Source organism: Silurus meridionalis, chromosome 9 (assembly GCF_014805685.1).
Source record: "Silurus meridionalis isolate SWU-2019-XX chromosome 9, ASM1480568v1, whole genome shotgun sequence".
NCBI lineage: Eukaryota > Metazoa > Chordata > Actinopteri > Siluriformes > Siluridae > Silurus > Silurus meridionalis.
In genome coordinates, this window is record NC_060892.1 from 6,279,947 (window position 1) to 6,290,285 (window position 10,339).

The window sequence follows — 10,339 nt, forward strand, 5'->3', positions numbered from 1 at the left end:
CTCTGCGAGGTCAGATGGGAAGATTATTGATAAAATTTGCTGCAGTAGTTGACATAAATGTACGTTTAACACGGTAAAAATAATAAATATACAGATTAAAGTAAAAAAAAAAAAAAAAAAGACAGAACCTAAATCTCACACAAAAAATCTTTGTGTGAGTGTGTGTAGATATTTCAGATGTGTGGAGCATGAAGTCATGGTGAAATCCCTGTATGACTCAGTGGTTTAGATTCATCAAAACTAAAATGAAACTTTATAACCTTTTTTCAGTGATGATTAGTCCCACCTGTAGTGTAGTTTGCATATAAAAACCCCCTTGGTAGTCACTGCAGGGTGGTAACTAAATATAAATGTGATGTCTTGGTTAGTTTTGGTTCCTGAAAAGCTTATGAGTTTTATTTCAACTCATTTAGGTGAACATATACTTTAATAGATGGGTTTTCCCTTTATTTTTAGTTGTTTTTTGTGGTTGCAATGTCATTGTGATTTCTCACACACTGAACATTCTCATCAGCATTGATGCCCTTAATTTTCAGATGTTTAAAAATTGTCATCTAAGCAAGTCACTTCAAGGTCACTCTAATCGGCATCTTACAAAGCATCTACCAAATGCTAAGAATGTCACTATAGTTTACTAACTTATGCAACAGAAAATTCATGCCAAATAAATTTTGACAGACTAACATACAAACAAATGAAAAATTATTCTAAACCGAGTGTTTAGATTAGCGTTACAATAAGCTAGCTTAGCACCCTAAGCGTTCTGATACTTAAAAGATACTTCCATGAAAACCTTACGTGGAGAACTTGTAGGCTCCGAGAAGAGGAAGCAGGCAACCGATTTTCAACAAAACAACATCTTTATCTGCGATGATCATGTTTCTTCTTTTCTACTTTAGTAGAACTAGTGTCTGAACGCACATCGTAGTGATGCAATGGGTATTATATCAGCACATCACAGCTCCAGGATTCCTGGTGCAACCTTAAGCCTGGATTACTGTTTGTGCATAGTTTGCATTTGTCTGCCATGTCTGTGTCCTGGGCTTTCTCTGGTTTTCTCCCACTGTTTAAAAGGTGTCAGGAATAACTTTTTACGTCTCAAAGCAGTTTTACACAGATAATGCTGTAATAAAAGAATATATGTTTGTTCCTTATTATTGTAAGCTTGTCCCTAATGAGTGATCCAGTGGTGACTGTCGCAAGAAAAAACTCAAACTTAAAAGGGAACCCATTCTCATTTGGGTGGCATTGAATACCCATTTCTTACAGTTCATCTTAGGACTTCCATCTGAAGTATATTCCTGTCTCATACCCAGTGTTTACAAAAAAAACTTCACCTGTATCTGGAGCAGTGGCTCAACAGTTAAGGCTCTGGGTTACTGTTTAGAAGATTTAGGGTACAAGCCCCAACATTACCAAGCTGTCAATAATGGACCTTGAACAAGACCCTGTATTCAAGCAAACTCTGTTATTTTCCTGTGCTGTTAAGTATACACCGATCAGTTATAACTTTATGGCCACCGATCAAGCGGAACATTATGACCATCCACCTAATATTGTGTTGGTCCCCATTTTTGCTGCCAAAAACAATCCTAACTCTTCGAGTATTACCAGCATTAACTTTTTCAGCCATTTGAACAGTAGCTCGTCTGTTGGATTGGACCACAAGGGCCAGCCTTTGCTTCTCACATGCATCAATAAGCCAATGCAGCCCATGACCCTGTCACCGGTTCACCACCGTTCCTTCCTTACACTTTTATAGATACCGACCACTGCAGACCAGGAACACCACACAAGATCTGCAGTATATTCGCGATGCTGTGACCCAGTCGTCTAGCCATCACAGTTTGGCCTTCATGCACATTTGCAAAATGCAAAAATAGGTTATTGATGGTACAGTTTAAGCCATATTGGATCTTTTCTACTAATCACTAATCAAAATGTCTCAGGCTTTCTCTGATTTGAAGAAAATATATCACTGAGTTAAAGTCAACTGGGAGCTTATAGAGTCAACTCTCATTGTTGATCTGACAACAATGACAACAATATGATCTGACTCAATGAATGTGGTGAATGTGCACTAGAGCAAAAGTGAGAACTAAACTGATTTTGTGTGGAAAAACAAACAAAAAACAACAACAACAAAAAACCCCAGAAGAATTCACAATTCATTAAGATTCATCATTTAGGACTGTACATACAATGAAAGTTCCCTCAGATATTTGTTATATAGCGGTGTACTTGTATGGTACTTGTAAATTGCTCTGGATAATGAGGACTTATAACTCTGTCAAAAAATGTCATAAATGTAAAAAAATTTATAAATGTATATTGTGATTTATTCTCCCCCATTTGCAAATAAATAAGTTAATTTCAAAAAAGGGAGAGAAAAAAAACAAGGAGAAAAAAACAAGAATATTATCGTAGAAATGTAAACAATGAGGCAGAATTTGTTGCTTGTTTGCATGTGGTCTAGATGCAGAACTCCCTCTTTGCACCCCTGCAACTCTCAGCTCAAAAAAATATGTTTTTAACGTGTTTCTTTGTGACGCACACAGTGATTACGAAATGTGTTTGTGTGTGTAAAAGTGGGTGGTGCTTAGCTGTGGCAAAACATTCTGGGACAGGCTTGTGAGATAAAGTGTTGATTTTTGTGTACTTTTGATTAGAAGGTTGTGAGTTAAAATCCCTGGATTTAACAGCTGTGTTGATCAAGTTTTTCCATTTTTTCGTAACATGAAATTTGATTAGTAATATTTAGTAATGCACAAAACTAACTTCTAAAAGATGTTTTGGAAAGTTTAAAGGGACATTTTCTGTTAAGATGCATGTAAACATGTGGTCGGTTTACCTTGACAGTTTTACCATGTTGAAGTAACAGGGCGTTTCACACCCTCATGTGTTTTTCCTCTCATTTGGTTTGATTGTCAACCAGAAAGAAGGTGACAGTTAAGGGCGTAACTCACAAGGATGTGGTACGCTCAGAGATCGTCCTGTTTTCAGATGATTTCACTATTTGAGGGGGTTTGTGATCAATAAAAAAATAACATTTATTTTTACTTAAAATATGAAAGGAATGAGGAACTATATAGAGCATCATTAATTCAATGATGCTCTTTTCTTCTCTTTTCTCTCTTTTTATTGCTAAGTCGGCAATAAAAAGAAATGCGTAAAATTAAACACTCACAGAGGTCCAAGTCTGACAAGTTGTAGTAAAGAAATTGTTGCTCACACCTGGATGATGTAAAGTGAGAATTTAAGGGAGGAGGGCAGAGCATCAGGAGTTCCTGTTTGCTGACTCGTTTTGTAGAATGTTGGGTAACCATTATTTTTTCAGCTGTTGTAAGACTAGTGCATAATGTAGGTCAGAATGTGACAGTTTTTTGTGCTGTATTGCAGCAACACTTGTGAACTGTGATTGCACAAACAGCTGCTAAAAAAGCGACAAAAAAAATTTAGGAAAAATTGGTAGCAATTATATTTTTATATTATCTGTACAAAAATGGTTGTCAATGAGACCCATTTTGTATTTGTATTGATAACTGGATTGGGATAAATCATAACTCTTTTTTTGTAGACTTCTGTTGAATAGACAATACTGTAAATAAATAATGTGCATTTATTTGTTGGCTTGTTTATTTATTAATTTATATATTTAATTTAATGCATTGCCATTTAAAGGACGGCATGCCAACACACACACAGTGTCCACACAACACGTGCGAAACGTGCAATGTGCATTTATTCCTGGAAGATGTCACAATTCTTTTCTAGGCCTATTGTAAAAAACGATGTGTGAAAAACACATTTTAGTTCATCAGCCCTTTCTCCATTGGGTGTGTCAAAATGTGTAAGCTTCCTTCCTTGTTATAGTCGCGCATAGAGGATGAGCGCTCAGAGGATGGATGGCTGCACAGACATCAGCATCACATGCACAGGGTAAGGCATATTTTATTGATAATAAGAATCAAATCAGAGTTTTGGAACTGAACAAAACATAAAGCAGGACATTAATATTCATCATGTTATTTAAAAAAAAAAAAAAAATTGGACATTGTTTATTTTATTATGCCTTTTTTCCTGAGTAACCTCCCTGCACCTTTTAATTTGCATATGATTTGTGCTTGTTTGTTTTTTAATACATAAAATAAAGCAGCTAATTAAGGACTAATTGTGTGACTTAATGCGCAAATCTAACAAATTAACTCCATTTATTGAAATATTGGAATTTTTTTAACTAAACTCTTAATATTTTATTTTAATTAATCTCCTGAACCACCTGCAAATGAATAAATTAATTCATTCATTAAACGTAATTAATTAAATGCACTGTGTATAGGAAAAAAAAGTAATTTTTTTATTTATTCAGGGTATTTAAATGCTGACTGTGCCATTCTTTGCAAAACACATGCGTGGTTTTTAAACGGCCAGTAAAGGAAACTCCACCTATAACCACAAGTGTAGTAGTGAAAGTAAAGATATTTACATGCACTTTGAAAGCGTGCCAGTGTTGTGTCACTGCTCTCTTAGAAAAGAAAGAAAACGTACAAAAATAGCATTTTGAGGTATTTAAGATACATCTTTCATCTTTTCAAAAAAAAAATAAAAATAAACAAAAAGAAATTCAACCCAATTATGTTTTTTAAAGGAAGAATAAATAAAGTAAAGTAAGTAAATAGTTCTTCTATATAATATATAATTCTTCTATATAATCAACACCAAAAAATATTGTATATATAAAACAATTTGTGACTGTAAAGGCAACTTTCTGTCTGCGTCTGCAGCCACTATTCATCATGTTGGTGCACTTCCTTTAAAATAACACAACATTCTCACCAGAGGTTTTAATGTTCATATGTAATTAATTATTTTCCTTTATCAGGAGACTGTAAGAGCAGCAGAACTATCAGGAGAGGGAGTCTGATTGCCTGAGAAAAGACAAGCCAGTCATCTCAGTGAGATTCGACCCAAACCTCCTAAAATTTACCCCATTATTCAATCATGGACACACTCAGTTCCTCTGCATCCTGCCCGGAAGTGTACAACCGGAGCGGAGGCAGCATCATCCTGCAGCATTATAACTACACCGGGAGACTGCAGCACCGAACATCACACAAAAGCAGCATCAGCACAGGTTCAGCCGTCCTCCTCTGCTTCAGCATCCTCATCATGCTGGAGAACCTGCTGGTGCTGATGGCAGTGCTGTTTCGTGTGCGCATGCGCCACCGTTGGCTGTACATCTGCATCGGCAACATTGCTCTCAGCGATTTGCTCACAGGAGCAGCCTATGTGGTGAACATCTGCATGTCAGGAGGGCTCACTATGCAGCTCAGCCCAATGCTCTGGCTTGTGCGTGAAGGACTTCTGTTTGTGGCCTTGTCCGCCTCCGTGTTCAGCTTGCTGCTGATTGCATTGGAGCGCTATGCCACCATGAAGTCAGAGTCTGAGAACAGGTACAAGAAGACCTATCGGATCTATATCCTGGTGGTGCTGTGCTGGATTTTGGCGTTCATCATCGGTTTCCTGCCTCTGTTCGGCTGGAACTGCGTGTGCGATCTAAGTGGTTGCTCAACTCTGCTGCCCCTTTACTCTAAGAGCTACATCCTGTTTGCTCTGGTCATTTTCTTCATCATCCTCCTGTCCATCTGTGGCCTTTATTTCGCCATATACTGGCGCGTCCGGAAAAACACTTCGACGGCCTTGGTGAAAAGCAGAAAGCGCTCCATCCGTCTCCTCAAGGCTGTGATCTCCATCGTGGCTGCATTTGTGTTGTGCTGGGGCCCATTGTTTGTCCTGCTCTTGATCGATTACTACTGTTACTCGCGTCGCTGCGAGTCTCTCTTCAGCCCGCAGTGGGTCATCGCCCTGGCCGTCCTCAACTCCTCCATCAACCCACTCATCTACTCAATGGGCAGCCAGGATCTGCGCAAGGCCATCTGCAGCCTCCTGTGCTGCATCTGCCACCCAGAGAGCTTCTCATCCAAGGAGACCTCGAGCACATCAGTGAGCCGCCACAGCAGCCTGCGTAACAGTTTCAACAAGGTGCGGAACCTGAGCACGAGCCCACAGAGCCAAGAGAGGAGCAGCAAGAAGACCAGGTTGAGCTCCACCACCTCCTGCCTGTCTGCGTCGAGCTCTTAAACCACATGTTACACACGCAAACCACAAGGAAATCACACACCCACATGCACACAAGATGCTTGCTCATGCACACACAGCCACGCACATGCAAACGGAATGTTTTTTATTAATCATCATTTTACATCTATTCAGTCTTTTTCTGAAGAAGTGCGTAAATACCAACACACATAAAGACAATTATGTGTGTTAGCAGACAACTTGTTGTTTTTTTTTTTTTTACCATTTTTTTATTGTCATCTTTATGAATTATGAATGTACCATGAAACATATATTTTTATTAACAAAAACATAAAAAAAAAAAACTTTTCTACAATTTATATTCTTCTTTTTATTATTTTAATAATATTTCTGCTGTTATTGTTTTAATATTAAATGAAGACATCAACATTGTTGAAAAATATCAGATTTTGCCAGGTAAAAAGCATGTGAATGCCTTTCTTTATAAAGAATGAAGAAAATCATTCAAAAACTTTAAAATAAATGCAATATCTTATACTCACCAAAAGGCTTTGAATGAAAACTATGTAAATGTTTATATGCGTAAATGATGGATATTTTTTGTACATGATGTTTATCGTGGTGGAATGTTTACACTTTTGCTGAAATGTAGAAATAAGAGCTTTATATCTGAAATAAAGAGAAATATTCATTGACAGTACCTCAAGGTGTTCATGTGCAATGGTTACACTACACTAATTGACCACAAGAGGGCGACTTCCACACTCAACCATTTTAAATGTCTTATTTTTACAAAAGGCTTAGAGACTTAAAAACAGTTTAAAACTTAAAATAGTTATTAATGTCTGTGAAGTCTGAGAAGAATTTTACATGTATACACAGTATCTCACAAAAGTTCAACCATTTTTCTATATCTTCTCAAGGGACAACACTTGGTAACTTGGTAAAATTCCACACATCCTTCAGTACAGATACTCATGTACTCATGTTTAAAATACTCTGGTAAAAGTCGAAATACTGACTATACATTTTTCCATAAAGAAGTGTAGGCACTGACATGTACTTAAGTAAAAATTTGCCATTACTCGTACCTGTTTTAGTGTCACATTGGTAACTGGACCTCACGTTATATTAATATATTAACTAAAAAAAAAATCTTATTTTGTTATCTAATGAATTTATTCAGGCTGAACATCCACCATATAGAATACAAAAAGGGAAAAGATGATGATCAGGTAATCAGGAATGACTCCCTCCGTCTCATCCACGTTAACCCCAGACTTCTTGTTGCCTTCTGCAGTGCTTGTTTTTAATTTTGTAGGCTAGCCGACATCTGGGGTGTGTGATAACCAAGAAATTATACACCAGTGGTAAGTTGAAAAAGCCGCTCAATAACAAATAATAGGTTGATGGGCTGAAAACGGTGCGCAGTAAGAAGACATAATATTGATTATGTCAACAAATAGATTAAAACGTAAGTAATGAGTCTAGTTTTAAAATGTAAGAAGTAGAAAGTACAGATATTTGTGTAAAGAATGTAATGAGTGAAAGTAAGAAGTTAAAAAATAAATAGTGACGTACTGATACCAGAAAAATCTACTTAATTAGAGTAACAAAGTATTTGAACTTTGTTACTTCCCACCTGTGCTTTAGAGTAGTCAATGTGCAGCTTGTATAGCAGTACAGATTTACTGTTCTTTAAAAAGAACTCAACATACAGCCATTATTGTCTAAATAACTCCCAACAAAAGTGAGTACCCCCTAAGTGAACATGTCAAAACTGTGTCCAAAGTGTCACTCCATAATGACATCACAGAGCTGCTGGATGTTAGACACATGGTGCTTCTCTTCCCTCGCCTGTAGGATACCCTACAGGGGCTCAATAGGGCTCAGGTCTGGAGACAACCTTGGCTACTTCTTCACCTTTACCTTCAGCCTCCTCAGCAGTTGTCAACTTGGTGGTGTGTTTGGGGTCATTTTTATTTCGGAAAACTGTTTCGTGTTCTGCTTCAGAATGACACAGTACCTGTTGGAATTCATGTTTACTTCAATAAACCACAGCTCCCCAGAGCCAGTTGCACTCATGCAGCCCCCCGCCCAAGATGCTACCTCCACCATGCTTGACTGTAGGCAAGACACAATTTTCTTAATACTCCTTAACATGGCGTCACCACACATGCTGGAAACCATCTGAGCCAAATCAGTTTATCTTAGTCTCATTAGAACACAGGACGGTTTCAGTAATTCATGCTTTTGGACAGGTTGTTCTTCAGCAAACTGTTTGCAGGTTTTCTTGTGAGCCAGCTTCAGAAGAGGCTTCCTTCTGGGATGACAGCCATGCAAACCCACTTGTTGCAGTATGCGGCATCTGGTCTAAGCACTGACAAGTAACCCTTCTGCTTCTGCAACCTCTAAAGCAATGCTGCATCACTCATGCGTCTGTTTTTGAAGACATCTTCTGCACCTGACACACAACACGAGGACTACTTTGATCGACCCTTACGAGGCCTGTTCCGAAAACTGTGGAAACTATCTTGGAAAATGTCTGTATGACCCTGGTGACTCAGTTTTAGGGTGTTATTGATCATCATTTCATTTAATTTTTCTTTGTATAGCACTTTTAACACTGAACATTGTCTCAAAGCAGCTTTACACAGATAATGTGGTGATAAAAATGATCTTCTTATGGCTTTATGGCCATCTTTGTGGAAAGCAACAATTCTAATTCTCAAATCCTCAGAGACTTCTTTCCCATGAGGTGCCATGTTAAACATCCTGTTGTATGTCAGTATGAGAAGATTTCACTCAAAGCACCACATTTTGTTTGCTCTAAGATACAAGATACACAAATCTGTATCGTCCTGTCAAGCAGACAAAAACATAAACCTGATGAAATGTGGCTTTGCCTACAGAAACACACGACGTACAGCTGTTATCACGTAGGGTTTACTGACTTTTGTTGCCAGATATTTTCACAATAATGGCTGTATGGTGATGTTTTTTTAGAGGACAGTAAATATGTACTGCTATACAAGCTGTACATTGACTACGCTAATATATATCCAAGTTTCATTTCTATACTATTGTCTCTTGAGTAGATATAGTAAAATGGTTTAGATGTAAGGGGTGCACTCACTTTTGTGAGATACTGTATAAACACCACCCATTCATTCAGGTGCATCAGGATTCACCATCTCCTTCACATGATAGGAGAGATAACTGATTCTCATATAAGTGATATTATAATAATGAACCTTTACTAAAATTTGAAAAAACAAAAACTCTTTACAATAAAGTCAACCAAACATCACTTACATTGTAAATAGAAGTGTCAAGTAAAAATATAATAAAAAGAACCTAACAAAGAAAAAAACTCCCCTTATGTGTACACATTCCTTCTCCATTTCTGACAGGAACTGATATATGATACAGTATTTTCTTTACTCTGATATCTGATCTATTCTGTTTTTGCCGCCTATACGCCCATTACACGTAATACTTATATAATAATATAATATTAAGTATAATATTGCCTTTATAATTGAAAACACTTTGTTCAAAAGCTACCTACATTAGACTTTTACACACTATACATATATTATAAAGTTGAATATATGTTTTAAGTCAAAATAAAAGTAAGGATGTACATTTACATGACATTTACGTTTATGCCGTTTAGCAGACACCTTTCTACTTGAAGCTCCATTCAGCTGGTTTATTAGGACACAGAAAAAAAAATTCATTCAACTTTGAAAGAGAGTTGCAGTCTTACGATGACAAGTGACTGAACAACTTTGCTTCTGCATGAGTTTATATGAGTCAACTGCTTGAGACTGTTGTATCTGTCATAGAAAAAAAAAAGAATTATAATTCAGTAACACATTTATGAAACATTAATAATAGAAATAGAAAGTGTTCACTTTTGATCTTAACATTAAAGAAGAAATAGGAGTCAAGTCAAGAAGCTTTTATTGTCATTTTAACCATATATAGCTGACGCAGTACACAGTGAAATGAAACAACGTTCCTCCAGAATCCTGGTGCTACATTAAACAACATAAAACAGCATAAAACAACATAAAGCTACATAACAGAACACAGAGCTAAGGACTAAAGTAAGTTGTCTTTGCCACAAAAAGTGCATCATGTGCAACCTGGTGCAAACAGTGCAAGACAAAAGACACAACACAGTGTAGGACAAATACACAAAACACAAAATAGCGCCACCTGTAACCCGACT

General features: G+C 37.1%; 1 protein-coding gene across 1 annotated transcript; it reads left to right on the plus strand.

The window, feature by feature from the left end:
• Positions 1-3,840: 3,840 nt before the first annotated feature.
• Positions 3,841-6,799, plus strand: s1pr4 (sphingosine-1-phosphate receptor 4). Its single transcript, XM_046857748.1, has 2 exons — positions 3,841-3,939; positions 4,883-6,799. The coding sequence occupies exon 2, from the start codon at positions 5,002-5,004 to the stop codon at positions 6,139-6,141; it is 1,140 nt and encodes a 379-aa protein (XP_046713704.1). The 5' UTR covers positions 3,841-3,939; positions 4,883-5,001; the 3' UTR covers positions 6,142-6,799.
• Positions 6,800-10,339: the final 3,540 nt, after the last annotated feature.